Source organism: Paralichthys olivaceus, chromosome 12 (genome assembly GCF_024713975.1).
Source record: "Paralichthys olivaceus isolate ysfri-2021 chromosome 12, ASM2471397v2, whole genome shotgun sequence".
In the NCBI taxonomy this organism is placed as follows: domain Eukaryota; kingdom Metazoa; phylum Chordata; class Actinopteri; order Pleuronectiformes; family Paralichthyidae; genus Paralichthys; species Paralichthys olivaceus.
The window spans coordinates 9,514,852-9,542,723 of record NC_091104.1 but is presented as its reverse complement, the minus strand read 5'-3'; the positions used below and the strand labels follow the sequence as shown (position 1 = coordinate 9,542,723).

Genomic DNA, 27,872 nt, shown 5'->3' with positions numbered 1-27,872 from the left:
ACTGAAATCAGATTATCGTTTCAGATAAGAGTCCTTAAAGCTGAGACTAAGCGTACTAATAATTAATGTGAGATATACTTTGCATTTTTGTTCTGTAATGTCTCGCTGCCTCTTGGCTGACACACACACTGACACTGATATTTTGCAATGGACTTGGCAGACTCATCAGGTTCACTCTGGCAACTTCAACTATCCAGAAACACTGGAGACCAAAGGTTGACTTAGTCATTGATATGAGCAATTTGATTGAAGAGGTGAAAACTGAACTCGGGCAGATATTTCAAAACTGGGAAGAATAAAACTGAAACTATCTGCATGACGTCATAGCCATTGAGCAAAGTTACAAAATGGTTTTAGGATTTGGAATTAAAAGGTCTTGGCATCATCGTGTATTACAAATCCCCCATAGAGAGGATTATACCTTTGTGATCGACCTCGTAAGAACATACAGCTGTTTTGTCTTTTTTTGTAAAAGCCTGATGTGGCTCAACAGCTCCATTCCTCCGCTGCTGAGGAATCCCACAACCGCCAGCAGCAGGTCCAGACATGAAACGACACGCCACCGTGTGTGTTGTGCAGAGAACACCTTGATGAAAAGTTACTTTCTCACTCACAGTCACCACAAATCACTCATTTCCATTTTCTTTCTTCCCTTATGATGGAATAATCACACACATGATGTTCTGGCTTGTGTTTATGGAGAAGCTACACATAACAAACATCAGGATGAAGTACAGATATGATTACAGTATGTGCAGGTTCACAATGGGTTACACATGATATAAAGTAAAGGTCCATAAAGGTGTTTTCAGTTTGTATCTGAAAGAAAAGGCAGACAAACGAGTGCGTTTCGGGATGAATACACTCCAGTAACGTCTCCTTGGTTGTTGTTTTAATATAGTTTAATATCATGTTGTTTCTATAAAAGAAGAAAAACATCCAGAACAAAGGTTCACAGTAACGCCTCTGTAAAGTAGTGGTAATAAAATCATTCTTAAAAGCTACACAGTTCATTAGACGAGTTCTTAACAAAATAAAAACGTGAGCACTACACTGTACTCTGTGTGTGATGGCTGAATCAGTCCATCGTTATCACATGCACACCTTCTAAAAGATAGAGACACTAGTGAGGGACAAGTAAACTCGCTCCAGTGTAAGGAAAGAAACAAAGTAGAAAACATTCAGTCTCCAAGGTTTCGTCTCAGGAAAAATGGTTTTGTTGGCGTTTCTTTTGAAATCTTGTTGCAGTCTTTGCGCGATTTACCCTCAAGACTCACGGCGTAATTTCCCCCCGAACAAACCTGAAACTTCCTAAAAATCCTAAAAATATTTATGTATATATATATTTGATCATTGTACATCACATGTACACATAAAAATACTCCATAAAGACACGCAGATGATGGAGATTCTATTCCGACAGGTTTTTAGAAATCTGAACGTGTTGGGAGGTTCCAGAGTGGAGAGGTCTGGTCTGAACATCCAGTTAGTGGTCACTGCAGTGTGTTGTGGTTATTTTTCTCTGAAGCTGCTGTTGGAGAGCGCCGGCCCAGGTGAGTGAGTTCAGTCAGGTGCTCATACGGGTCTGGAGTAGTTGTAGTGGTTCCCATGCTGCGAGTCGTGAGGCTGTGGGCTCGGCTTGCGCTCGAGCTGTTCGATCTCCGCAGTGTCTGGCGGCGTGCAGGGCAGAGGTCGCTGCTTGAAGAAGTCGGAGACGTAAAGAACCTGAGTGGAGAAATATATTAAAAAGGTAATGTCAGATGAGGGTGAAGTAAAAACAACACAGTATTCAGTTCTGTAATGAATACCGTCTTTGTCAAACTTAACTTTGGGGTTTTTTTACGCTCATTTTCCTCATATCTTTTTTTATACCAATGACCGAACACAGGGTCACACTCACAGTGAGAACAGCGATGAGCGCCCCCTGCAGCAGCCCCACCAGCACGTCGCTCCAGTGATGTTTGTGGTCCGAAACACGCGTGTATCCCACATACAGAGCAAACGCCACCAGGAAGAACTGGATGGTCGGTCGCACCAGTCGCGTCCACTTCCCCTGCATCCGGGCGTGGACATAGAGCTGCACACACACGACATGAAACATTTCAAAACCTGAATCCAAACCTCTGTGTTTGTAACTTGCATGTTTGACACTATATAGATAATTATATTTGAACAAAATCCACATGTTTTACATTTATGCAACTAAAATGAAAGAGCAACCAAATCCTGACCCAAACATTAGCCGACAAATGAATGCCCTTAGGTTCAAACATCATTTCTAACTGGACAGGATTTAAGCCACATTCGTTGAACATTAGGTTGAATTAAGATTCAATTTTTACTGATTTGCATTTTCTTTCGAATCTCTGCTGTTGGCTTGAAAACTGTTATTTAGCAACTATCCTTATCTGATGACTTCTTATCCCCGACATTCCCATCGGTGCTTTTAGTATCGAATTATGCAAAATAAGAATTTGAGAATCTGCAGTGTTGCTTTAATAAATGCAGACTTCCGTCCATTGTGCCGTGTGTTGCTTTACAACAATGATGTTTTTAGAACCGGAGTCGTGTGCCTGCCGTGACCACCCTCCCCTGTTTTGAGTCACTTGTGGGTGTGTTTGGTAAACACACGTTTCACAGCCACGAAATGTCTCACACAACGACGGCATCACTCACCGACAGAAAGAGCATGCAGTACATCCCGAAGGACGAGTGGCCGGAGTAGAACGATAACCTGAGGGAGACCAAAGGAAACAGAGAAGAGAATTCAAACTCACATGTTTTTAATGAATATTATGATTGAGTGATAATACCTTTTAATACAATACTACTACTACTACTACTAAAAACTACTAAAATGATTTTCTTGAGAAGAACCCATTAACTTTTGGAGTGGATTCAATAAGAGGAGTTGATCCAGAATATTTTGTATTATTTTCCCCACTTTCTTTAACATTGTGAGATTGGCATTTTGTAAAATTATGTCAACGTCTCAAGGAATAATGCAGAAATCAAAAAATCTAAGTCCAATGAAAAAACAATCAGAACCAGATATTTAATAGTTAGTTACAATGAGTCAGACTTGAGTTGTTCCTAAATAATTGTATTATCTTACTGTTTTAATTAAGTTTTAACATTTTATTGATTAAAATCCCAAACCTGTTCATTTCATTTAGCGTGTACAGTCAAACAGAGAAAATTGATCTGAGAGGCAGAAACACATGACCTGACAAAATCTACTCCCACACCACAACTTCAACTATTCAAATCCAACCAACGTTTATCTCTATGTTCATGTAAATCTACTCCAGCTGTTGATGGACGTGTAGTGTTTGAGTGAAGCACCTGGACTCAGTCACGTTGCGGGAGTTTCCCGTGCAGTTGATGTGCAGCAGGTATCCGTTGCAGCTGACCGGGGCGCACACGGCCAGGAAGTTTGGACGGGGGCGACCGATGGTGAACTTGGCCAGGTCGGTCAGGGATTGGCTGACGGCTCCTCCGAACAGGAAGGTGCCCACCACCTTGTAGAGAGCGGACAGGTACTGGTTGAACTGGGAGTTGGAGTGGAGCCGTTTGGTGTGCACCAGGTACGCCTCTCCTGTGGTGATCTGAGAGGAAGTACAGAGACGTTTGAGGTGAAACATGGATTTGATGTTTTTTGCTTTACTTTGGGAGAAATCACATCGTCATGGACTCACGATGACGATGGAGCAGGTGATGGTGACTGCAGCCATGGCCCCGTGGGAAATGGTGTCTCTGCGGTATGGATGGCTGATGCTCTCGTCGTTGCAGTAGATTCCTCTCTGGTACGGGCTGAACATCAGCGTCAGGATGGCCGAGGGCAGAGCGGCTGCAGAGAGAGGAGACGACGCCCTGATAAACCTGGGACTTATTTTTACTTTTCTTTGCAAAAGGTTCAACCTTAGTTTCATCAGTCCACAAAACATTTTCCCAGCAGTGTTAAGAAGCTCTGTGGCAAACTTTAGACCTCAGTAATGTTTTTAAGAGCGGTGCCTTCCTCTGCATGGAGTCCACGGAAAGTCATTACAGTCATGCACCTTGATGTGCGCATGGCAGACTCATTAACACAGATGTTAACCAGCTGCAGTGATTCCTTTCAGGCTTCAGCTGTTGCTCAGGTTGTTTTTAACCTCGTGGACGACTCCAAAAAAAGAAAAGGCCCCTAATGTTTGTTTCAAGTGATAATGAGAAGTGAAGACCGGGATTTTACTGTCCCCTCTGGGAACCACAATGTATTGTTATGTGCTGTCCACTGGGGCGTTGCAATAGTTCAGGCAATGCAGGCAACTACCTGGGGCCCTGAGCTGAGAGGGGCCCCCAAGAACAGCTGATTAATCCACAGCAAGAATCATTTCGTGAGAACCCAAAGTCTATGATTGGTTACGTACAGGAGACTTGATCTGAAAGCACCTAAGGAAGCTCCATGACTTTATGCCTAAACTTTGTAATGTATGGTCGGTATCATGTTTTTCTTGGGTTTTGGCCCCCAGGTCCCTTTCGCCTGGGCGCCCCCCTCCTGGCCGGGGGCCCGTCCCGAGAGCAGCCGAGACACTTCAGTTCCAAACGGACAAGTCAAACATGAACTTCAGCACAATGAGGTGCAGCTCAGGAAACAGCTAAGAACACAGCGACGGACTAATCTGTTGGCTCTGGGCAGGAGGCTCCACTCTGCCAAGTTAATGAATTTGTCATCAGTCGAGCTCAGTGGCAGCAGCGTCACCTCCGCAGGGCAGGAACCACAGGTCACCATGGAGACACACTGGGCAGGAAGACCGTGACCTTTGACATTGGGGCACTTTTTGCCACAGTTCAGGCCTTTGCCAGGACACACACACACACACACACACACACACACACACACACACACACACACACACACACACACACACACAGAGAGAGAGATAAAACGTGCTGTAAAACCTACAGAAGGTTTTAAAACTCATGTATTTATAGTCTCTGCAGTGAGAAATATTTGGTCTGTGTGTGAACACAGACGGCAAACATTGGGTTTAACAGTTTCTCTAAGTACACACACACACACACACACACACACACACACACACACACACACACACACACACACACACACACACACACACACACACACACACACACACACACACACGTCTCTTAAATCTGAGCAGGACAATAGTCCAATCTACAAGAGTGATGTCAGGAACTTTGTACACTACAACCTTTAAATAGTTTTCCTGTTTTCACTGAAGCTGCCGGAACCAATAAGAGCGAGCGATGGGTTTGTTTTCGTAAGCGGGCACCGTATATTTACTGGGTGATGCCATAGGAGAGGCTCAACAATAACAGATTGCTTCCTTCTTCCAGAGTGTGTGACCGTCGCTCTGACTGAGTGAAACCACATGAGGACACAGAAAGGAAAACACGTCCAGGACAGGTCATTTAGTGACGGTGATTCCAGCGTGATGTCATGTGTGCATATGTGGCGAAGAGTGGGAATTATGTCTGAGGTCACACACACACACACACAGTCTGTCAGGTACAGGTGTGAACATTTATACCTAGTGTTTCCTCTTCTCCCCTTCCTGCTACATAAAAGACCATAAACTAATTAAACAATCTAGAACGTCCCTCAGTAGAGTTCATACCTCCACCAGGACTCAAAACTCACCTTACATTCATTCAGTCCCCTCAATGTGTCTGATTAAAGAGAATCAATCTGGGTCTGCACAAAAAAAATCTATATTTGCCGCCATCTCTGAGCAAGTGCCACTGATGATCTGTGATGACGAGCAGGAGGCCCTCCCTCTTAATCTGCTCACATCTCAGAGGTCATTATTCCAGGAGGTCGAACGTACTCACAGCTCTGTCGCTGCTGTTTACTCTGCAGGGTGCAAGGATAACACTGAGATAAGAGGCTGCTGGTTCCACAAGTCTCTGGAGTTATTGCCTGGGTGGAGTGGACAGAGTTGGGTGGTGGCCTTTAAACATGTACACACTCTCTCACACACACACACACACACACACTCACACACACACTAAACTTATCGAACAGCAGACTCAATGAAGCCCCCAGTTAGAGCAGCTGAACCCAGAGACATGTTTTTATCTGCTCTATTATTCCAGAAAGACCTTGTATATTTTTACAGCCCCCCCCCCCCCCGCCCACAGACTGGGTCACACCAGCTTCGTTCCCCAAATCAATAACTGGTGTTTTTCAGCCTAACCTGTGATGTAATTGTACGTTATCTTAGTTTGGGCTAACGATTCCTTTTTGTCGTTTTCATTATTGCTTCCTCAGTTACATTTTCCTTCCGTGTTTTCTTCCAGCCTCAATGATCCGTCCTTAAATCTTTACTGTCTTCTTCACCATCAATACTTTCCATTTTCTCTGGTATATTTCAACTCCTATTACTTATTTTACTGGAGGATATGTACTTGTAATAAAACTATTTCTTATTCTACTCTGACGTTTTACAAATAACTTGTACTCTAGCATCTGCCATCAATGAGAAGCAGCTCCAGTCTCTCTTTCTACAGAGACTAACACAAGAGTTTCTGAGTTTCTGCCTTCAGTCCGCAGGGGAGATAATAATTTACAAAAAGGAAGAAGGGAAAGTATTGTTTTACGCTTTCACAATCTCCACTGGAAAGAGCGCAGCCCTGATTTCTCTTTGAGAAAATAAACATGGTGGAATCTGGGATCAGACACAAGTACAACTTCCCCTCGACCCGTGACCCCTCGGGAAGCGGGAAGCGTTCCTGTTTTTCAGCTCTCAAGACGAGTGTCCGAGCCTCTGACACGTTCACTGAAGAACCTCACGCAGGTAACAGTTCTGTTCACGAACATTTGTCCGACGGCGAATCTCAGCAGACGCCTGTGAGGTCTGTGGTTCGACCGCGTGACCTCGCAGTCTGTTGGCTGACGGGGATCCGTGACTGGTTCATCACATCACACTGAGGTGCTCAGATAAAACCAATATTTAACTTGAGGATTTTTCTTAACGTTTGTTTTGGAAACTTTTTTTAGACGTTAGCCTTTGAATGGTGCGTTTGTTCTGCTATGCGCTCTGGAGAAATCTAGTGCTACATGTGACGTCTTTAGTCATTTTGTTGACGCAGCTTTTGTTTTCGGTACAATAGCCTTCATCGCTCATCTTTTATTTGGAAGGGTTCATCTACAAAGAAAGTGCTTGACTTCCTGTGAGGCTGGGGATTTTTCCTGGGAAAGTCCAGAACGACTCAGAGTGATAAGGAATTCTTTCCTTTTTTTATCCCAGAAAAGAGATTAGTTTGCTTTTTATCACAACAACTTATTTAAAAGGTGGATTCCGTATTATTTTAGACCTTTTTAAGCCTGGGAATCACATGTTTTTTCATTAAAGCTCTGTTAGTGTAAACTGTAGATAACACAGAAGAGGAGACAATATTATTAGACTTAGTTTGGACTTCTTCCTGAAATCCTCATGTTTTACCTTCAGACCAAACTTGATCCTTTCAGACTGGTGATTTAGTCATGGTTTTATTGTTTATAAGAAATAAACATGTTGGAGTCATTGTATTCAACCAGATTACAATCTTTTCCTAAACTTAAACATATGAGTCTATACAAACCCAAAAAAAAAAAAAAAAAAAAATATATATATAGGATACTGTTGTCGACTGCATGATTGAGGAGGAAAACAACCTTACTGTGTGTGGATAAGTAGAGTTTTTCAAAACATTTTTAACTCATCCTTTAACTCAGCTTTAAGGGCTGGTATCTTGTCTGTCTCACAGCTCATAGTGGAGCTTTTGTCTTCAGTTATTTCAGTGAAACATTTGTCATGTGATCATAAGCTGTGTCTCAATTCAGCGGCAGCATCCTTCAGAGGACCCAGTCTACACAGGCGTCGTCGGCTGCATCCTCCAATGGCTGTGTAGACACCTTGACCCCCCCTTACAGCCAAAGGACACCTTTTGTAGGCCCCATTCAGAGGAGAATTGGAATTGGTTCAGTCTAGTCGCCCTGCTGGGATGTAATTGGTCTACAAAAGTGGCTTCTGAAGGACGTGGCCCCCGAATTGAGTTGTTCATCTTTATAAACAGTGTATGATACCGAAGTCTGCGAAGTGAGAGGGAAACACTGACAATGACCTTTAAACAAATACACAGAATACAGTAATTTGTTAAAATGTAACTTTCTCTGTCAAACAACTGCCACATCACACACTCTCTCACTCACACACACACACACACACACACACACACACACACACACACACACACACACACACACACACACACACACACACACACACACACACACACACACACACACACACACACACACACAAAACCTATTTTCACACAGGAATGTCAGAGAGCACAAGTCAACACTGTCTACTTGACTTTGACAAACACTTGGCAAAAGCAGACTGTGTGTGTGTGTGTGTGTGTGTGTGTGTGTGTGTGTGTGTGTGTGTGTGTGTGTGTGTGTGCTAATAAAGCAGTTTAAGGAGCAGCTTCCCTTCAGTTAAAATGTTACTGTGTCACATTAACAATCTGCAGAGATAAACAGCAGCTGTTGTCGGTCATGACTCTACTTCACATCTGAAGAGTTTCTGTGACTCTTCGGATGAATCGTGGGTTTGTGATGAGCAGTGAGAGTGAACGTGCACACGAGCAGCTGATCGATCTTCACGTGTTCTTTTTGTCACTGAACATTTTCATCTTATTCTCAACATGTAAAGCTGAGATAAGTTGACTGATGCTGTGTGAGGCAAGGATGTTCAATTAAACTAGAATGTTGCTTTAAACTGACTCATTTTTTTTATAATAAAAAATAAATAAAACGATTTAATGCCGAAATAGCTTTTCATGCTTAAACTTACAATATGCAAATTCCACTGCTCGGGGTCTCTCAATCATAACAACAGAAAGACTTAGCAGCGTGGGATCATGGGAGTTGTTTTCTCCATTGCCAATGCAAATCTACTAGATGTGACTCAGGAACAAATCGTATTCACAGATGAGGTATCAAAAGTTTTATTCATATTATGAAGCAGACGGAAAAAAATAATCGTTAAACTTTCCCAAAGCAGAAGGAGGAAATGAGCGGCTCGCAGTTTGTTTTTCCTTCGTCTTATACGTCACTTGCCCTTGAAGTTATAGCAGAGAAGAGCAAAGCGGCCAGGGCGCAATTAAAAGGAGAACAAAATGAGACATCTTGTTACCTTGAATAAAAATGGAGATTTCTCTGGGTTTAAACATTGTTGGAGACATTTTGGATAATGTGAGTACTGAGTACACAAGTCGGCAATATATGAGGAAATCGAATTGATGATTTCATAAATGTCCTTTTGACTCTGGATCACAAACAAACAGAGATGTCAGTCATAAGAGAACTGCGATGGTTAAACTATGATCCCAGTGATCTGTGTGTGTGTGTGTGTGTGTGTGTGTGTGTGTGTGTGTGTGTGTGTGTGTGTGTGTGTGTGTGTGTGTGTGTGTGTGCTGGGAAAGTGAAGCGACAGCTGGGCTCGGCCTCTCTATAACAGGAAACGGAAGGTTTTTTCAAAACAAAATAGTTTGACATGTTGGGAAATAGGTTTATTCACCTCGTTCTCATGTCTGTAAATGAAAGATGAACAGTACAGACTACAGGGGGTTAGCTTAGCTTAGTACAAAAACAAAAACACTGGGAACCAGCTCACCAGGCTCGTAGACTGTAAACAAAGATGGATGACACATCTCCACGTCTTTCCTGTTCTTCCTCTTGCTGATTTCGTTTCTTTTTTATACAAATGACAGAAAACATTGTTGCCATAGAGTGGATATAAAGATGGCCGTCACGTGTCCACTCCCTCCCAATGCACAAAAGTGAAGCCGAAACATTCCACGTACGGGTGTGGCCATCTTATACTTGTGACATATTTTGGTGTCAGAGTTCGTGAAGTAGAGATCGTGGTGTGGAGCCGATGTGTCGAGGTTCCATCGGTAGATGCAGTCACCAGGGGGCGATCAAGATGTTTTGGCTTCACTTTACAGGAGCTGTTATATTGTCTATCTTTATATACAGTTTATGATCTGTATATAGTCTATGCCTTGGTGTGTGTGTGTGTGTGTGTGTGTGTGTGTGTGTGTGTGTGTGTGTGTGTGTGTGTGTGTGTGTGTGTGTGTGTGATCTAAACTACACTAGGAAGTTGTGTTACTGTGCAGTGGTAACAAATAACGGCAGGATGGGGTTACAATCTGAACATTCAGCACATTCTTATCATATCACTCACACACGTTTGTACATCTATCTTAGTGAGGACACTTACTGGCCCCTAACCATCACAACTAAATACCTAAACCTAATCCTCATCGTAAAACCAAGTCTCAAACAGCCCAGGTGCACAATGACTCCTCCTAGTCTGTAATATATATATATATATATATATATATATATATATATATATATATATATATATATAACTTTTGTTGTTTTTATCATTTTACTACTCTCTCCCCCTCTGTTCCACCTCTCCTCTCCTCCTCTTGACCTCACCTGTTGATTTTTTCTATTTAAAGCTGTATTACAGACGAGAGCTCCAGATTTTACCTCAGCTTATTTGTGCAGCTGAATTGATTTATCAGTAATTAACAAATCAGCAGATATTTTTAGATAATCTGTTTATTTTTATCGTTCAAGCAAAAGTGACGAATGATTCGAGTTTGTCAGACGTGAAGATTTGATGCTTTGACACATAACTGGACAAAACAATTTATATAAAAAACTAAATGATTATTGTAGTTTGATTTCTTTTTTTAGTCCAATAAAAGTTTATAAACAGCAGGAAAATGTGATGATTTTAATATCTGAGAAGCTGAAACCATCAAATATTTAAACAATTCACAAATAGTGGCAGATTAATCTAAATTTGCTCGACTATTCAACTTGCAGCTGTAGTTTGATCATTAGATTTACATAATAATGTATCTGTTAGTGTTGAGCACAGATCAGATCCTATCGTTACATAATTGTATTTATTGTATTGGTTTCAAACTTTTTGAGTTTGTCTGCACAGATTGATTTTTATCTGGTAATAAGTGTATAAATAAATAATAAATAACCACCTACTTTATCTCTGAGCTGCTCTGAAATGAGTGAGAGTACAAAACTTCAAATTAAATAAATTTACGTACAAGTGATGTTCACACCCCTCTGACTGTGAGATGAACCTCAAGCTTAGTCAGCTGAATACTTTGTAAACTACTCGTCATTAATCACCGCAGGGAAAAAAACGAAGCCTCATCCCTGACTTGATTTCTCAACAGTGTGATTTACTGGACTTAATTCTAATGTATTCCTACATGATTTCATTCATTACTTAAGTCCCAGGTTGACATTGACTCCTCAGAAACAACTTGACTTACTTTAAAATAGAATCAACATGTTTGAGAAATCATTATCGTTCCCACGCAGACGGTGGACTCCTCGTCAGGTGTACACACACACAAGCTCTGTGGAGGGGTCCACAACTGGAGACACACACAGGTTTGCACAACTGTCCTTGTTAGGATTTTTGCAACCAAAACTTTACCCTAACCATGACCAGTTCATACCTGACCTGAACCTAACTTTAACCAGTACGTTTAGCCTCATTAGGACCAGAGGTTTGGTCCCCAACAGGTCCACTGGTCCTGACTAGGTCAGTCCTGGAGAAGGTCCCAGAGAGGTGACAAAAATTAGTACACACACACTCATGTTTGCACAATTATCCTTGTTAGTATTTATGCAATCAAAGCTTTAACCTAACCATGATGACCAATTCAGACCTAACCTTACCACAGTTCACATCTTACCCCTAACTTGAACTAACTTGTTGAGCCTCATTAGGACCAATCTTATGATTGACCAAAGCCAATCTTAACTCTTAAACTAGCCTTTGAACTAGTGTGGACCAGCCAAAATACTCTCACAATGATTACCAGGAGAACCAAAATCCTCCCTCAAACCACACACACACACACACACACACACACACACACACACACACACACACACACACACACACACACACACACACACACACACACACACATTCCACTGCATGCAAGTTCTACTTTTGACCTCATATTTCACACCTAACTACAGAGAAACTAAAAAGAAGAAATCGACTTTGCCGTCAAAGTAGAAGCTGGAAAATGTCTACTCTGTTAATGACTCGGTGTCATCTTCAGAGAGGAGAGCAGGTCGCAACAAGCATTTTGTTCCCTGTACAGTACTCAACACACATAACATGCAGTACCCAAGAGCCCACACACACACACACACACACACACACACACACACACACACACACACACACACACACACACACACACACACACACACACACACACACACACTTTCCAAAACAGGATTTACTGTCACAGAGAGAGAGATTCATGGTGGATGATCTTTGCTCTTCCTCCTGACCCCAAGTTTAAAAAAAGGGGCCACAATGTGCAGGAGGGAAAAATGTGCAAACAAGCATGAATGCATTCACAGAGAATGGAAGTAATTCATCATCAGAGACACACAGAGACAAGCAGAGATGCACCACACACAACTCAATCCAATAAGCAGCCAGAAATCAGACTGTGTGTATCACCAACTCTGTGAAAGCCTGAAACTGAGATAAGATGAATGATTTTTTATGGAGAATTCCCAAACACAAGTATCCAGAAGTGTTGTTGCTCAGTTTTGTGCAACACTGTGTTTGGCTTATTTTAAACAAGATGAAACAAATGAGGAGTTGCAGAGTTTAGTTGAGCTTCTGAGGATAAAACCACTGTCTGAGAATTGTGTTTTGAAAGTAGATTATTCAAACATGAAGTGAAGCACCTTCTCCTGCTCTTGCACAAAGCTCCATGAGGCAACATGTGGATTGTGTGTGATAGATCTATAAATCATCTGTGTCAGTGTTGGGCAATCTCGCGCGTCACTGCGCAAACTTCCCAATGCGAGCTGGGTTTTTATCTCTATACAAATCCTGAGGAACGCACAGGATCAGACTTTCAGCCATGTTGTCAGGAGAAGAGGAACACAACTCACCCACAGTCACGCAGAGAATATCTACCACGATCAGGATCAGCTTCTTCTTTCCCTGCTCGCTCATGTTTCCTCCTCCAGCGTCCATTCACCTACATTAATTTTTAAAAAGCGCGTTTAAAGCAGAGAGGGCGCAGTGAGGAACTGGAAGGAACAGCTGGAGGGACTCTCAGAAATATTAGTCCACACGGTCCTTGTTCTTCCGGCTCCTGTGAGTACCTGTCTGCCGCCTGTCTGTCTGTCTGTCTGTCTGTCTGTCTGCCTGCGCGCTTCAGGTGAGCCGAAGCCACAGGACGCGCAGCTGAGTCCTTGGTTTAGGCCGGCCTCTTTAAGCACGGAGGGGGGCGCACACACACACAAACTCACACACACACACACACACACACACACACACACACACACACACACACACACACACACACACACACACACACACACACACACACGTGCCCCCATTGATTTACAGTGATTTGCTGGATAATTGCTCTATAGTCCCCAGCCCTCAGCTTAACTATAGCCTAAACCAAACCTGGACCTAAGCATAATCTAGACATAACCTCAGACTAACCTAAGCCTAACTTTAAAACATGTCGTCATCTTAAATCATTTACAGTATGGGGACTTTACTTTATTTTTAAGACAAGTTCCCATATAGTGAGTGCGTTGAAAAGATTAAGGTCCCCACAACATGAGTTATACCTGAGTTGTCTTTTTAAAGGTGTGTCAGAAAGTGAGAACCTGGACAGATTGAAGTGCAACAGACCAGTGACAGATCAAAATCAAGGAATGACTCACCAACTAAAAAACAGCATTCAAAACAGTCATGAGAAAATAGAGATTTGATGGTGTCACATAACAATGTTTCCCAACATGTCCTGCAAATATAGACAGAAGTAGACTCACACACACAAACACACACACACACACACACACACACACACACACACACACACACACACACACACACACACCAACTTCTTTTCACTTTCTCTTTCTATGTTTCGGACTCTGGATTTTGAATCAGTTGAAAGCAGTGAAATGAAAAATTTCCGTCTCCACTGCGTACTTAACTTTGTGGCCAAAGGCAACAACACGTTACAACTCACCTTGAACAGCCTGAACCTGAGAGTCGGTGGAGATTTAAAACCAGTGAATGAAACTGAGCCTAAAATGAAGGATTTTAATTCTCCATTTGGCACAAAAACTGACTGAAGGCTACTCCCACTGTATGTTTGGATTGAGACTAAATCCTGTGGCTCTAGTTACCACTTAAAAACTGTACAAACGTTAGATCATCTCATGATTCTGACTCTGCATCAGTTTTCAATTTAAAATTCTGACATAAAAAGTCTCCAAAGCTGACCTGATATGTCCAAACTTTGACGTAGTATTTTCTTTTTTAATCATTCCCATAGCCTCTTGGTGGATGGTAGCTTCCCAAACAGGGACATAAACCCTGGAATTGATGATTGATGACTGTCTGTAAAAGGAATTAATCAATACTATGAGTACCTTTCAAATACTTTGATCCCACTGGTCATTCAACTTTTTATTGTTAGTTTTCTCCATCACAGATGAGACCTTTAATATTATACACCATATATCAATAGTTACACTCACTATATACATATATTTTTCAGATTTACCAAAACAGGATTGATTTATTTGTTAGTACTAGGTACTTATAATTTTCCATTTCTGATTTTTGCAGGATTAGGCTTCCATAGATTATTTTCATACATGTAGTCACAGTGAAGTTCATGTAAACAGTCATCATGCTTCACTAGAACACGTGAAAAGAACTGTCACAGTCATTGTTCACATTATTAGTGACACTTTTTTGTTGTTTTGAGAAGACAAGGTATGTGCAGCAAAAACCTTTTAGTTCACTTCTGTTGGAGAAATGAGTCCAAACACCGAATCTTCACCCAGCATGTTCTGTTTTAATGTTGCAACAGCTGCTGATACATTAACGGACACATTCTCAAATGTATAAATAATATAAACTGAAAAGACGTTTAGCTCTGGAGTAATCACAGTTTGTAGCACAACAACGAAAGTGGTACGACTGAATTGCAGTAAGCAGCATCGGCCAACTGAGAGAACTCCAAAGAGGCCAGGAAGTCCCCGTCCAAACTGTTAATCCATAACCGAACAAATATGTCAAGTGCTGAAGGCAAAACTCAGAATAAACTGTGTCAGTACAGAGAAGCAGCTGCTACTCAGTGAAAGTGAACGAATATAAAGAAGTAGAGCTGTTAACAGAATCTAATCAGCTTAAGTTTGCTGTGTTGATTTGGTCTCATCAAAGTTACACTCGTCTTTAACTGCAGCGTTTTTACATTCACCAGCAATGTACGGCTCAAACTTGTAGAATAATTATATATAAATATATAAATATATATATATGTGTGTGTGTGTGTGTGTGTGTGTATAGAGGTATAACATCAAAAACACATTATGAAACCTTCATTACTCAAGTACAAATAACACAATGTCTGTCAAACATTCTTCTGACTTTCTTGAGAAGAATTAGATGAGAGGGTTGAGACACTTCTCAAGTCGGTACAACTCGCAGCTAGTTAGCTTAGCCTAAAGACTAAAAAGAGCTAATCTCAATTTATCTCCAATTGTGTTGTTTTTAACATTTCTTCCACATTTAACAAACAAAACCTAAAATGTTAATTTAAAGTTGCCGGCACCACATTTGGACAGAGCCATGCTAATTGTTTCACCCTGCTTCCTAATGCTAAATGCTAGACTAAGCTCGGTATTTATATTTACTGTCCAGACATGAAAGCAGCATCGTTCTTCTCGAAAGTTATGATCAACTGATGGTTTTCATAAGTCAAAGGGGACGTACACATTTTTTAAAGACACTTTGAAACACATTTTACACAGTAAAGCATTTCACAGGGCATCGTGAGAAAATGTGAAAGCCACAAGAGACAATATACATTTTTATATTATAAGCACACATCATGGATTTACAGCAGGGGATGAGTGATTATCACACACCACAGAACAGTAGGAGAAATCCACCAAAACCAGAGGAAGTAGAGAGGAAACGTTGTCAGCGGGAGAGTTGGGGTGGGTGAAGGTGTCAGGCCGGAGCGACAGGCCCGAGGTGCAGTGGCTTTGAGGACGGAGGTGTTTGGATGAAGTGACGTCAGCAGGGTGCGACTGCGAGGCCGAGGATGGAGACATACTGCCGGAGAAGATAGTGGAGCTTTGGTGCTGAGGTGAAGCTGCACCGTCTCCACCGAGCGGCAGCTTCACATCACCGATGCTGACGTGCCGCCCATCACGGGACTGGGGAGGAGAAGGGGACAGGATGGGTGCTGCAGGATTGTGAGTGTGAGAGAAGACCACATTGGAGTAGAGGGGGGGGCAGGGGGAGAGATCAGTGGTGAAGGTTTTTCTGAATGGGCCCCTGCTGAACAACTTCTCAGACAGCGGGACACTTTGAGGAAGATGAAACCCAGAAGGATCCAGAAGAGATGAATATGTTTGATTACAGATCATGAAATTCTTTGTGGTCTGACTCGGGTCAAAGTTGAGAGGCTCAGTTTCACCAGACAAGATAACCTCAGAGTTTTCGATTTGAGTCCTCTCTGCATCCGAAGGCTGCTTCATACTCTGAGGAGACGGAAAAATAGATCAAAAGCAAGGTTCTTAAATTTAATGTTTGAAAATCTTAATGTCTCCAAAGCTACAACAGCGTTTTTCGATTTTTAAGTTGTGCACATATTGTGTTATATTTTCATGTATATTCATGAAAACAATGGTACAAGTTTAACACTTCTTCAGTTTATGTATTTCAAGGAGAAAATAATGAGGCAAAGCTTTTGCTGTCGCCTAGTGATTGAAATGTAAACTTTAATGAAATTAAAGATTCACTGTTAAAGGTCCGGTGTCAGATTTAGGTGAAAGGGATCTACTGGCAGAAATTAAATATAAAATAATCCTAGTGATGTTTTCACTAGTGTGTTTCATCTAAATTGTACGAAATGTTGTTTTCTTTACCCTCGAATGAGCCCTTTATATTTCAATACTTTATATTTACATCAGGAGGGGGTCCTCTCTACGGAGGCCGCCATGTTTTTTACAGTCGTCCAAACTGGACAAACTAAACATCTTCTGAGTTTTAAACTGAAGCTACCACAGGTCTTGTTTGGAAGGTGAGGGTGAGTGAGGGGTGTTCAGCGGCAACATGAAATTTCACCACGAGATAAATTCTACACACTGAACCTTTAAGTTTGACTGTTCTATAACCTTGAAATAAAAATATGAAACAATCAATTAAAAATAATAGAAAACTCTATCAATATACAATATAGAGTTTTTTTAATATATTATACAATATACAATATATATTTTAACTTTTCAAAAGGCTAAATAATTTACCACAAATGTATTTAAAATAAAACATGGTGCCCATCATTGTGAAAAAACACTGTGTTACTAGGATCAATTCATTGTGTTTTTGATTTATTGATTAAAAATGTTGACTTTACCCACAGATTCAGGGAACAGACGGGCTGATGGGAAAATAATCAGGTTACCTCTGAGGTGGTCTTTGGGATCCATTGAGCCAGACTGCTGTTGGAAGGATCAGGGACGAATTGACACAGCTTCCTTTTTATCCTGCGCAGGTAATTGGAAATATTACTGAATGAGAAAAAAAGTATATATTTCATAAAAAGATTGACTGATTCCAAAATAGTAAAAGTATTTTAAAAAGTATTTAAGAATACTTATTTTGTGCCAGGCACACCATCAGTGCCAGTACGAGCGTGCCGGTCACCATGAGGGAAAGGATGACATACATAATCTTTGAGATTTCCTCAGAGCCTACACACACACACACACACACACACACACACACACACACACACACGTATAGTTACGTTAAAGCTGTATCAATTTTAGTGATTCTATATGTGAATGTGTGTGTGTGTGTTTCTTCTTCACCTATATGCACATTAGCAATGGGCCCAGCTGCTCCAGTACCAGCGTCAGTGTTGGCCTGCATAAAGATGTCACAGTTTCCGGGTGACAGGTTCTCCAGGGTGTAACGGTAAACGTTACCAGGTACTAACACACCTGGATAAAAAAGATGATTAGAACTGAATAATTAGTTCTAGTATTTCAATTATTGGCAATACGTGATGAAGAACATGGGTGGAATCAAATATGGAGCATATACCTCCACCAGGGTTGACGCCCGACCCTGCCATGTTATTGAAAGTGAAAAAAACCCCTGAATCAATCTATCCAGAAACAGATTATAATAAAACCTTGCTCTATGAGATGTACGCTCTGTTGTGCACTGTGCTGGTTTGTCTTCATAAACTTAAATAAACTTCATATCATATGTAAACGTATCACTCACTCCTGGCCGGCTGGTTTGCAGCGGTGTAGTAGAGTGTGTAGTTGCGGATGAATCCTCGAAGCAGCTCCACGGGCACAGGACTCCAGCTGAGCTCCACTCTGCCCCCATAAATCTGCTGCACTTCCACAACAGGACCAGCTGATGGCGCTGCACAGGCAGAGAGATATAAGCAAGAGGGGTGATGATGATTGAGGACAGATTTGATTATGGGAGATAAAGTAACCAAGCACTTACGCTTTATATAAAAAAATTTAAAAAGTCAAGATATTGAAACTATGTCCAGCGTTCATATGATTGGGTGATTACTGATCGTGTGATTGCATCATTACCCACGGCAACAGATGGAGGGATACATTTAAAATCCAGATTTATGTCAAATCATCGACAGTAAAGTTTATGCAAACACCAGGACAGAAGCTACGCAGTTAAATGTTCGACTGTTTGTCATTTTCTTCTTCGTCTCATGCTTGTGAAAAACATTAATGTCACTTGACCCTCTCCAGTCTCAGGATCTATAACTGGGACGGCACCATCAGGCAAACATAGACAGATGTTTATCAGTGTGAGAGTGAGGTCATCAGCTTTTATACTGGACCGACATGCTACAGTTGATGGCTCCATTTATAACTGACTTCCATTTGTCGTGCACATATAAAAAGCCTCTAATGGTGCACTCCACATGCAGCTGCAGCAACAGAGAACAGTGTCCTCGTCTGGATGTCAAGTGCAGCAAGCGGCCAAGATGTAGAAGACAGAAGAGCATAATCCTTCTTTTTAAAAACAACTTTTTTATCTCAAAATACAAGTAACTTCAAGCAGCTAAGATACAGAAGAAAGAAACTGATGGTGATTGGTTCAAATGTGTCAATAAGTATGAAATCTGCATTAACTTTTTAAAAATTTTCCTGATGATCATTGCTCTGTCATCTTCAAGCTTGTTCATCTTAAAAGTTTAAAACTTACTTTTTGACGGAAAATCCCTTAAGATAACAGCTGCAAATGAGTTTGATGGACTCGGAAAAGAGAGAATAATAATCATGTGTGGCTGCAGAGGGCGCTGTTACTAATTACTTAGTGTTGCTTTAAATCATTATTTCAGTCTTACTACCAACTATGTGCGTGATCAGCCGTGGTTGTGTATATGAGCCATTTGTTTTTCAATGACAGCGTTAAACCAGCTCCACAGCTTGGGTCATGTTGGTTTTTCATGTCATGTGACCCCGACAGCTGTGCCTGATCCCTTGCATTTCAACACAAGTAAACACAGTCTGATTAAATCTGACTATCCCTGATACACATGTAAAACATTTACCAGTGTGTAACTAATGCTGTTAATGAAAACAGTAGGACGCTGGAGTTGACTGGAGAGTGGCCTCATTTTACTGTGAACACAGACGCCTACGCTGTTTGTAGAGCACAGTCCTTATCATCATTTATAAAAATAAAACGTGACTGATGAAAACAAATGGTAAAGCTTTTTAGTAAGTGTAAATTAATACTGGCCTTTTATTCCATCTAGTGGTTGAAATGTTGACTTTGATAAACATGAGTAATGTAAGGATCCGAGCTCTCCTTCTCTAATTTGCTGAAATTGTAACATAAATTCTTTAATAATTTTCAATTGTGGTACGCTGGGACATTTCTGTCCTGTTTGTATAATGCTTTTTACAAACAGGTAACATTGACCTTGTCATGCATAAAGCACAGTGAATTGGTCTTCGTAAGGATCAGAGAGAGATATGATATGTTGATCTAATGTGTAAAACAGATATCAGAATTGAACTTTTTACAAAAAAAAAGGTTATAATTTGAGTTGTTTATTCTAGAGCCCTGCAGATTTATCAGTGGGCTGGTAAAAATCAGCCGATGTGAGCCTTTCATATCCAAAATGGTGTTTATGTTCACCGACATTAAGATGTTTATGCAGAAAAATGCTTTGGCTGTTAGAAATGGTGTCATTATATAAATTGTAGTTTGTTATTATTATTAATTTTTTTAGCTGTTTGAATGAAATAATACAATGTTTACAAAGATATTTACTTGTGTTTTCTTTATATCTATAATCAATCACATTATTTTTGTCTTGCGTTTCTGATAATCTCAGAAATGATGCCAATATCTGCTGATATTTTGTTATTGTAGTTTTTTTTGTCCTTAATATTGGTATTGGCATCGCGTCTCTAAAAATACACATCGGTCGGGCTCCAGTTTTTCTGACAGAGAAGAGAAGGAAAAAAGACTAACATGTTGTTTGTTCAGTCTGTTGACAATTATACAAATATAAAGGATTGCCAGCCTTATCTTTAAAGGCAAATATATATACTTCACACCACGATATCACTGTCACTTGTTCTAAAACAAACACTGGGCTTTTCTGAAGCAGCGGTTCGAGCAGGATATAACACAGTCAGTTAGATCACGTACCTGCCTGGCGTGTATACATGTGAAGTGTCCTGTTCTTTCCCACCCATCGCTCACTGTACAGCGCTTTGACAGAAACAGCATAACGCTCCATCGGCTTTACTCCCTCTGAACAAGACAAGGATAAAAAAAACACATCAGTCGATATGCACAGAAGTTAAAAACTAATTGTCATAATTTCAGCTCCAAAAAGGCAAAAATATTTTACAGATGAAGCTCGTATTGTTTTACCTGTGATGACAAATGTTGTCTGAGAACTATTCAATCTTTCCCAGTGTAGGACGCTGCTGTTTTCGTCTCGGACAGCAAACCACTCCAAGATGAAGCCACTCACTGATCGTTTGGCTGGAGCCGTCCAGCTCACGTTTACACTGTTGTCATCCAGTGGACGGGCAGTGAGTTGTCTCGGAGACGGTGGCTCTACAGAGCAATCGAGGGAGATGGTGATAAGGAGATTTCTGCATTCTTCTATCACTGCACCTTTCACGTTATGACTTCATCCATGAGGAGGACGATTGAGGCCGTACCTGTCTCAGAGGCTCCGAGGAGCCATATTTGGGCCCGTGGCGAGGTCCCAGCAGAGTTGGAGGCCGTCAGGGCACAGGAGCAGCATTCAGCAGGAAGGAGAAAGGTACAGGACGTACGTGTTTGGTGCAAATCTCTGCAGGAGCCTTGATCATTCAGAATTTGTGCACTTTCTGTCTGACAAGTCACATTATAGAAGAGAAGTCTGCCATTGGCCAGAAAGGGAGGCAGAGCCTGAACCCAAGAGAGAAAAGAGAAAACCAGATGTCTCCACTCAGGCCAAACTGTTGCACAATGATTGAGTAATTCCATGGAGACATGAAAACAAATTAGGGATGATTCAGGAGTAGATTGTGATTTAAAAAGGTAATCAAATCAAATTAATTTCTACATCTCTCAATCTCAAACCCTGAGCCAGAAAAATACGATGTGAGTAGAAACACACCTTCCAAAGCAGCGAGGTGAGTCTCCACCCTTTACTGTCTGTTTGTTTCACTTGCCTCCAGAACGCTGGAGCTGCAGATGGAGCTGGTGACAGAAGGGAGGGGAAAGAAAAACATGTGGAGGGAACACAAAGACATCAAGGAAACAAGTAAAACCAGAAAAGAACGTTCACATGAGCCTTCAACAGCAGCGGGAAGTAGATTCAGTTAACACAGAACAAACATCTCCCTGTAGTGTCATCACTACTTTCACCAAAAGAAAACCATACATTAGATTTATTCATTGTTAATTTGAGGATTCCTGAAGGACTCTGGACATTGTTTTGGATGGTACTCCTCCTCAGTGACACCTGGAGGTCGAGGGTGGTACCTGGAAACTGGCTCTTGGTCTTGAATTGTGGAGGGGTGATAATGGTTCCCCCATCTGGTTTATACTTGTATACTTATAAATTGGCTGTGGTTGATGTGGATGTTGGAGAAGCAGACAAACTCCAGCTCAGAGGCTCCAGAAATAGTTTCTTTCCAATTAAAGGAGACAGTTGAGGTGGTGTAGAGGCATCTGATCAGGATGTCATGGAGGTACGAATGAGAGGAGACCCCTGGGTAAATCCATAAATACCATACAGATACATGGCAGAAAATGGATGAATGGAGAAAAATTAAAGTATAATTACATTCATATCTAATTCTGCTGCATGTCTGCTCTCTCTCTCTCCCACAGGAACACCAAAAACAAAGATTCAACCAACTAAACGTTTGTCAACTCTGCATCCTCTCACCGTCCTCTGCTGTCCTTCCCTGCCGCGCGTTGCTCCACGGGCTCCAGGGACTCTCTGGGCCCCGGTAACTATGACGGAGTCTGACGGTGTACGAAGTGCCAGGTCTGAGGAGACAAACTGGGAAGCTGTAGTCTCTCACTGTCACATTTGTGACCTGGATATCGAGCTGAACAGGGAAGAGAAAGAGGAAAGTGAGGATCTCATCGTCTCATTTATTCTGTTTCATCAAGTCTGTGGAACAAATTTAATATCAAGAATTGTATTACCCACTGCAAGAAAGCCTTGCAGCCTTTTGTTCATCTTATGAGAAATATTTGGTGATTGTAAAACAAGGGGCAGTGAGGAAAGAGAGAAATGATGTTGTGGGATTTAAGCAGCAGTGATGAGGGATGTTTTGAAATGCTCCAGCAGTTATATGCTGTTTTGTGAGTATTAGTGAGGGACAGACCTGCCCCTCTGCTGTGACTTCAATTTGGGAATTCAGAGTCCCATTCTTGATTTCACGGTCAGACACAGGAAACACAGACAAGGTGCGACTCCAGATCACGTGCAGACACTGAGGCGTCTCATCCACCGGCTTCACGCTGTTCAAAATGGCCGGAGGCAGCATTACTGATGAATGTAGAAAGAGGTGGAAAAACATTAGGGGCCAAAACATGAGGGTTCGTGTTTGGAGAAGCACAACACACTCACTTTCAATCCTCCCGGGCTGACAGCGAGGATCGGACGATATGTTGCTGCTGCGGCCATGAGCTGTGATGGTGATGCAAAAGATGAACCTCACGGATGATTTGCCGAGATCCGCCGTGCAGCTGGTGTCAATCGTGGTGCAGGTGAACGTCTTCAGAGTGACGTTTCTTGTCAAGGCCACAGCTCTACACAGCCCCACACCCACACACGTCTCTTTATAGTTGTGAGGACACTCATTGACATATTGCACTCCCTAGCCCTTTACCCTAACCTTAACCATCCAAACAAGATGCTAACCCTAACCCTAACCTAATTCTAACCCTAAAACCAAGTCTTAACCCTCAATGTCCTCACAATGTCCTGACTCATACAAGTTTCATAGTAATCAATCCAATCGTTTTGTGTAACGCTGCGGACAGACAGACAGACCAATGCTGATGAAAACATCATTTATGGTTGAGGTCATTTTGTCTGTTTCCTTCTGACCAGCCACTTAATAAAAAATGTTTATTTCAGCTCTGCAGAGTCTGAACTTTACTCACGGCTGCAGCAGACAAGTGAAATGGAAACTTTTTTTTGTTGTTGTTGTTGTGGTTGAATTTTGCCGCAATAATGAGATGAAATGAAACGAGTTTGTCTTCCCCTCTCTTGTAAATATCATTACTGACCATAAATAATTCTGCCCCTTTGACACAAACTCTTAGAAAATGATTTGTAGCACAAACTCAATTTAATTTACACATTCGGCAACAACATTGGCTAAATTATCCTTCATCTGGATTATTAAAATGCACCTTTTTATTCACCTATTGTGAAATAAAACACCTCAATCACCCGACATCAATACAAAATATAAACAGCGCTAAAACATAATGTAATATTCAACAAATGTGGATGAACTGATGTTAAGTCATATTTCACTGAGTGTGACCTTTAATTTATTATGGTTGTGTTAAGTCTCACCCAGATCTCTTCTGAATTTGCAGGGTGTAGTGTGTTGCCGAGGTGTCTCCGGCCTCCCAGCGGCAGGTGACGTTAGCCTGATTCAGAAACACGCAGCCAAGCAGCCGCGGAGGTCGAGGAAGTGCCTTGGAGGTCGTAACGGACGAGGCTGGATGCAGGACTAGAGATGGAGAGAGGCCGTAGTTAACAGCAGGAAAGGGCAGATTGTGCTCAGTGAATCTGGAGGCTGAGCTTTTGTTTTGTTGTGTGGTTTTTTTAAACGTCAGGTTAAAGACAGAGGGGATTGAGGCTGGATTTATCCTCTGAATGCAGTGGGGAAGCAGAGGTTTGAACAGATGTACGAACGCATGCAAGAGACAGGTAGTAGATTACAGAAAAGAGTAGAAGAGGTACTTTGGACAATTAGCGGGAAAGAAACAAGTAGAACTAGTATCCTGCCTGAAAAACCCAATAAAACATTGACACCTGAAAACAACGTAACTGTCCCCGGTTGCTGCGTTTTTGTCAGTTGGACGTATCTTTCCAGGAAACGCTTGATTCTTGGGAACTTTTGTGTGATTTTTTGCTGATAAGGTTTGAGATAATTTTCAGAACTAATCACATGTTCTGGGCAGCAATGGGACAGATTATCAGTGAGTCTGCACAGTAGATGTCTTTAAATAACTGATTTAAACCAAAATGAACAGAAACACGAGCACTCGAACAAACATCAGTGTGATGAGAAAAACTAATTTCACATGTGCTTTAACTTTTTTATTTGGTCCCATCAGCCTAGCATGATGGAGGCAGATGTTTATGACCTGTTCTGCTGACATCAAGATACTTTCAAGGAGCTGTCATGTCGTCCATCTTCATATACAGTTTCTGGTTATTAAATCCCAAAACCTGATTTAGCACATTTGCACTACAAATCTCTACAGACTGATAAGAATGATGACTCTCATAGGGTCTGGAAAGAGGTTTCTGAAATAAATGGTCAAACCACACATTGCCCAATTGAGGTATAAAGTTTCTCCTGCTTGGTAACATCATCTAATTTAACTATTGATTCATCATCCAGATCCAATTACTTATATCATCCGACCACGGAACACAAATATCATCATTTCTGAGTCTTGATTAAGATGGAGGGGACACTGAGCGTTACCCAGGGCGAGTCCAGCCCCCAGCAGACAGATCCACACCAGAGCCGACCTCCGCTCCATGAGCCCAGTCTGTCTTCTCACTGCAGTACTCCTCAGTGTTCCATCACACTAACAGCAACTCACCTCGAAGACTGTACAAAAACAGGAATAAGACAAACATTTAGTGGTTAAACCACATTTCATCACTTCTTTGAAATAGTGTCGGACGTCAAACAGGTTTATTGACAACATTTTCAGACCATGAAACCAAGGACCATGTCCTGTCGCCATTTCAATATTTGAAACGTTTCAAGGAATGTGTTGAGAGTGTGAAAGGTACATAGTGTTTATAACATGTATATACTGTTCCCTTTTTTATATTTCCATATTTATGCTTATGTACAAACATACCACAGCAAATTCACTGTATGTGCAAACTGTGGCTATAAACTCTGATTGTGATTCAGATTCATCTATTTAAAGCCAGATTGTGAAACATAACGACAGACATATGCAATACACCCTGTTTTATTTATAGATGTTAAAGTGACAGTGTGTAGAATTTTGTGATATCTAGTGTTGAAGTTGCATGTTGCAGCTGAACACCCCTCACCTCACCATCTCCTTCCAAACATGAAGAAGAACCTGTTGCAGCCTTTAATTGTCATAAAAACTCAAAAGGTGTTTAGTTTGTCCAGTCTGGACTCATGTAAAAAACATGGCGGCCTCCGTAGAGAGGGTCCCCTCGATGTAAATATAAAGTATTTCAATATAAAGGGTCTTTTCTGGGGTAAAGAAAACTACAATTCAGACAATTTAGATGAAATGAACAAGTGAAAACATCATGAGGATTATTCTACATTAAATATCTGCCAATAGTTTCCTTTCACCTGAATCTTACACACTGGATCTAGCTCGTTGCAGAGCAGGTGGTTGTGATGGTGATAGTGGATGGTCCCACTATTTCACACTGATTAGCAGAAGGCCTATATACACATTTGATAAATGGTTTATAACACACTGACATCAGGCTTTGGCACGACCTGAGATAAGGTTTGTAGATTCAGTGACTTCTTTTGAATCCATTTATACAGACTTTATGTTATGTTGTCTTCATGTATTTTTACGCTTCATCCCTTTTATTCGTATTTATTTGATTTTATTTAACATCATATTCTTCTTTTATTTTTCCACTTATCTTTATTTGTAATAATAATCTCATGATCTTTTTGCTTTTATTAATGTGAATGCCTTTTTGCAATCACCCCCTTAATATCCCGTGCCTGTCTTTCAGAAAACATTGTAAACCATTTTTAAGAAGATGCTATATGAATAAAGTTTTGATAATATTAATAATAACAAAAACACCAGTGGAAATAACTACTACAACTGAAGTGAATAACTTTTTCTTTTCTTCAGTACATCAACAAGCCAGAGGAATTCCCTCGTCACAGACACACAATTTCTCAGAATCTGAGTGTTCCAAGTACAAACAACAGCATAGTCCATTTGTAGCTGAACATGAGCTCACACAACAGTATTAGTAGTAACAATTGAAAATATATATCCTGCAATATAAAGTATAACAATAGTAATAATAACAATAATTATTATTATTAAATTTTTGTTATTGTCGTGCCTTTTTGCAGAACTCTAGCACAGCAGCACGACCACACACTGCATGAATGAAAAAGAATTAACAACATATAAATGATTATACTCATGTACGCAACATCAAATGTGCGCATTACTTCCATAATATACTAGAGATAGGTTTACATGCAGGACAGTTGTATCACCTGTTATCATTATGTCAACTGTTCCCAAGCTGAAGGTGACATCATCAAATCTGTGATAATTTGTGTGTCCGACAGTCCACAACACAAGTGTGTTCACTTTACATCAAATAACATATGAGGGATCAAATCCATGCTGCCAATATCAATCAATATTGCCTATTAATAATTAACTGGTGCCTCAGAGAGAAAAAAATAACCCTATTATATTTATTTCCTTGAGGCACATTTACTGTAATATCTTTATTATCTTGTGCAGACTAGATAATTAACTTGTGAGGAGAATGTTGTTGTGCACACATGTTGTTATCTTGTGCACACAATATAATAATATAATATAAGTGTCACTGTGACATAAGCACACAAAGTACAAATCGTAAAACAAAGCATGTTCAAATAAGTACACACACGTATTATTTTTTGGGTCAGTTTTATTCAATCATGAATGTAATCAAGTAGAACCTCAAAGGAATAAAGACCATAGACTATATTGGGAATTACAGTTATTGTTCCTTGTTGATTTCTTATTTGTTGGACAGAATAAACTAAAACTAATCAACAGTTTCAGTTGTAACACAAATAGAAACAGATGAGTCAAAGTCTTGTGCACTTACCGGTGCGAAGTTAGAGCCTCAACAACACGTGCGTCTGTTGGACTCCATCCACACAGAATCCTGGAGTG

At 40.9% G+C, this 27,872-nt stretch overlaps 2 protein-coding genes and 1 long non-coding RNA gene across 5 annotated transcripts; 1 reads left to right on the top strand and 2 right to left on the bottom strand.

Moving 5' to 3' along the window:
• Positions 1–681: 681 nt before the first annotated feature.
• On the bottom strand, positions 682–13,374 carry LOC109636493 (phospholipid phosphatase 2-like). Its single transcript, XM_020098239.2, has 6 exons — positions 13,058–13,374; positions 3,699–3,850; positions 3,346–3,608; positions 2,677–2,734; positions 1,901–2,077; positions 682–1,725 (listed from the first exon to the last, which is right to left on the bottom strand). The coding sequence occupies exons 1-6, from the start codon at positions 13,140–13,142 to the stop codon at positions 1,576–1,578; spliced, it is 885 nt and encodes a 294-aa protein (XP_019953798.1). The 5' UTR covers positions 13,143–13,374; the 3' UTR covers positions 682–1,575.
• Positions 13,126–22,698, top strand: LOC138412331 (uncharacterized). The gene is made up of 3 exons (XR_011244774.1): positions 13,126–13,265; positions 17,578–17,709; positions 22,560–22,698. It is a non-coding gene; the product is annotated as an uncharacterized lncRNA (long non-coding RNA).
• On the bottom strand, positions 14,589–27,872 carry LOC109636341 (interleukin-6 receptor subunit beta-like). 3 transcript variants are annotated; one of them, XM_020097983.2, is made up of 15 exons: positions 27,805–27,872; positions 25,418–25,546; positions 24,271–24,430; positions 23,311–23,492; positions 23,066–23,229; positions 22,618–22,783; positions 21,841–21,923; positions 21,398–21,629; positions 21,102–21,290; positions 20,874–20,978; positions 18,450–18,596; positions 18,029–18,160; positions 17,812–17,908; positions 17,620–17,701; positions 14,589–16,693 (listed from the first exon to the last, which is right to left on the bottom strand). In XM_020097983.2, exons 2-15 carry the CDS (start codon positions 25,473–25,475, stop codon positions 16,034–16,036), a joined length of 2,457 nt encoding a protein of 818 aa, XP_019953542.2. In that variant the 5' UTR covers positions 25,476–25,546; positions 27,805–27,872; the 3' UTR covers positions 14,589–16,033. The 3 variants fall into 3 exon arrangements, with proteins under 3 accessions (XP_019953542.2, XP_069392098.1, XP_069392099.1); XM_069535997.1 differs by having other exon boundaries at positions 23,066–23,492; positions 27,805–27,858; XM_069535998.1 differs by lacking the exon at positions 27,805–27,872 and having other exon boundaries at positions 23,066–23,492; positions 25,418–25,613.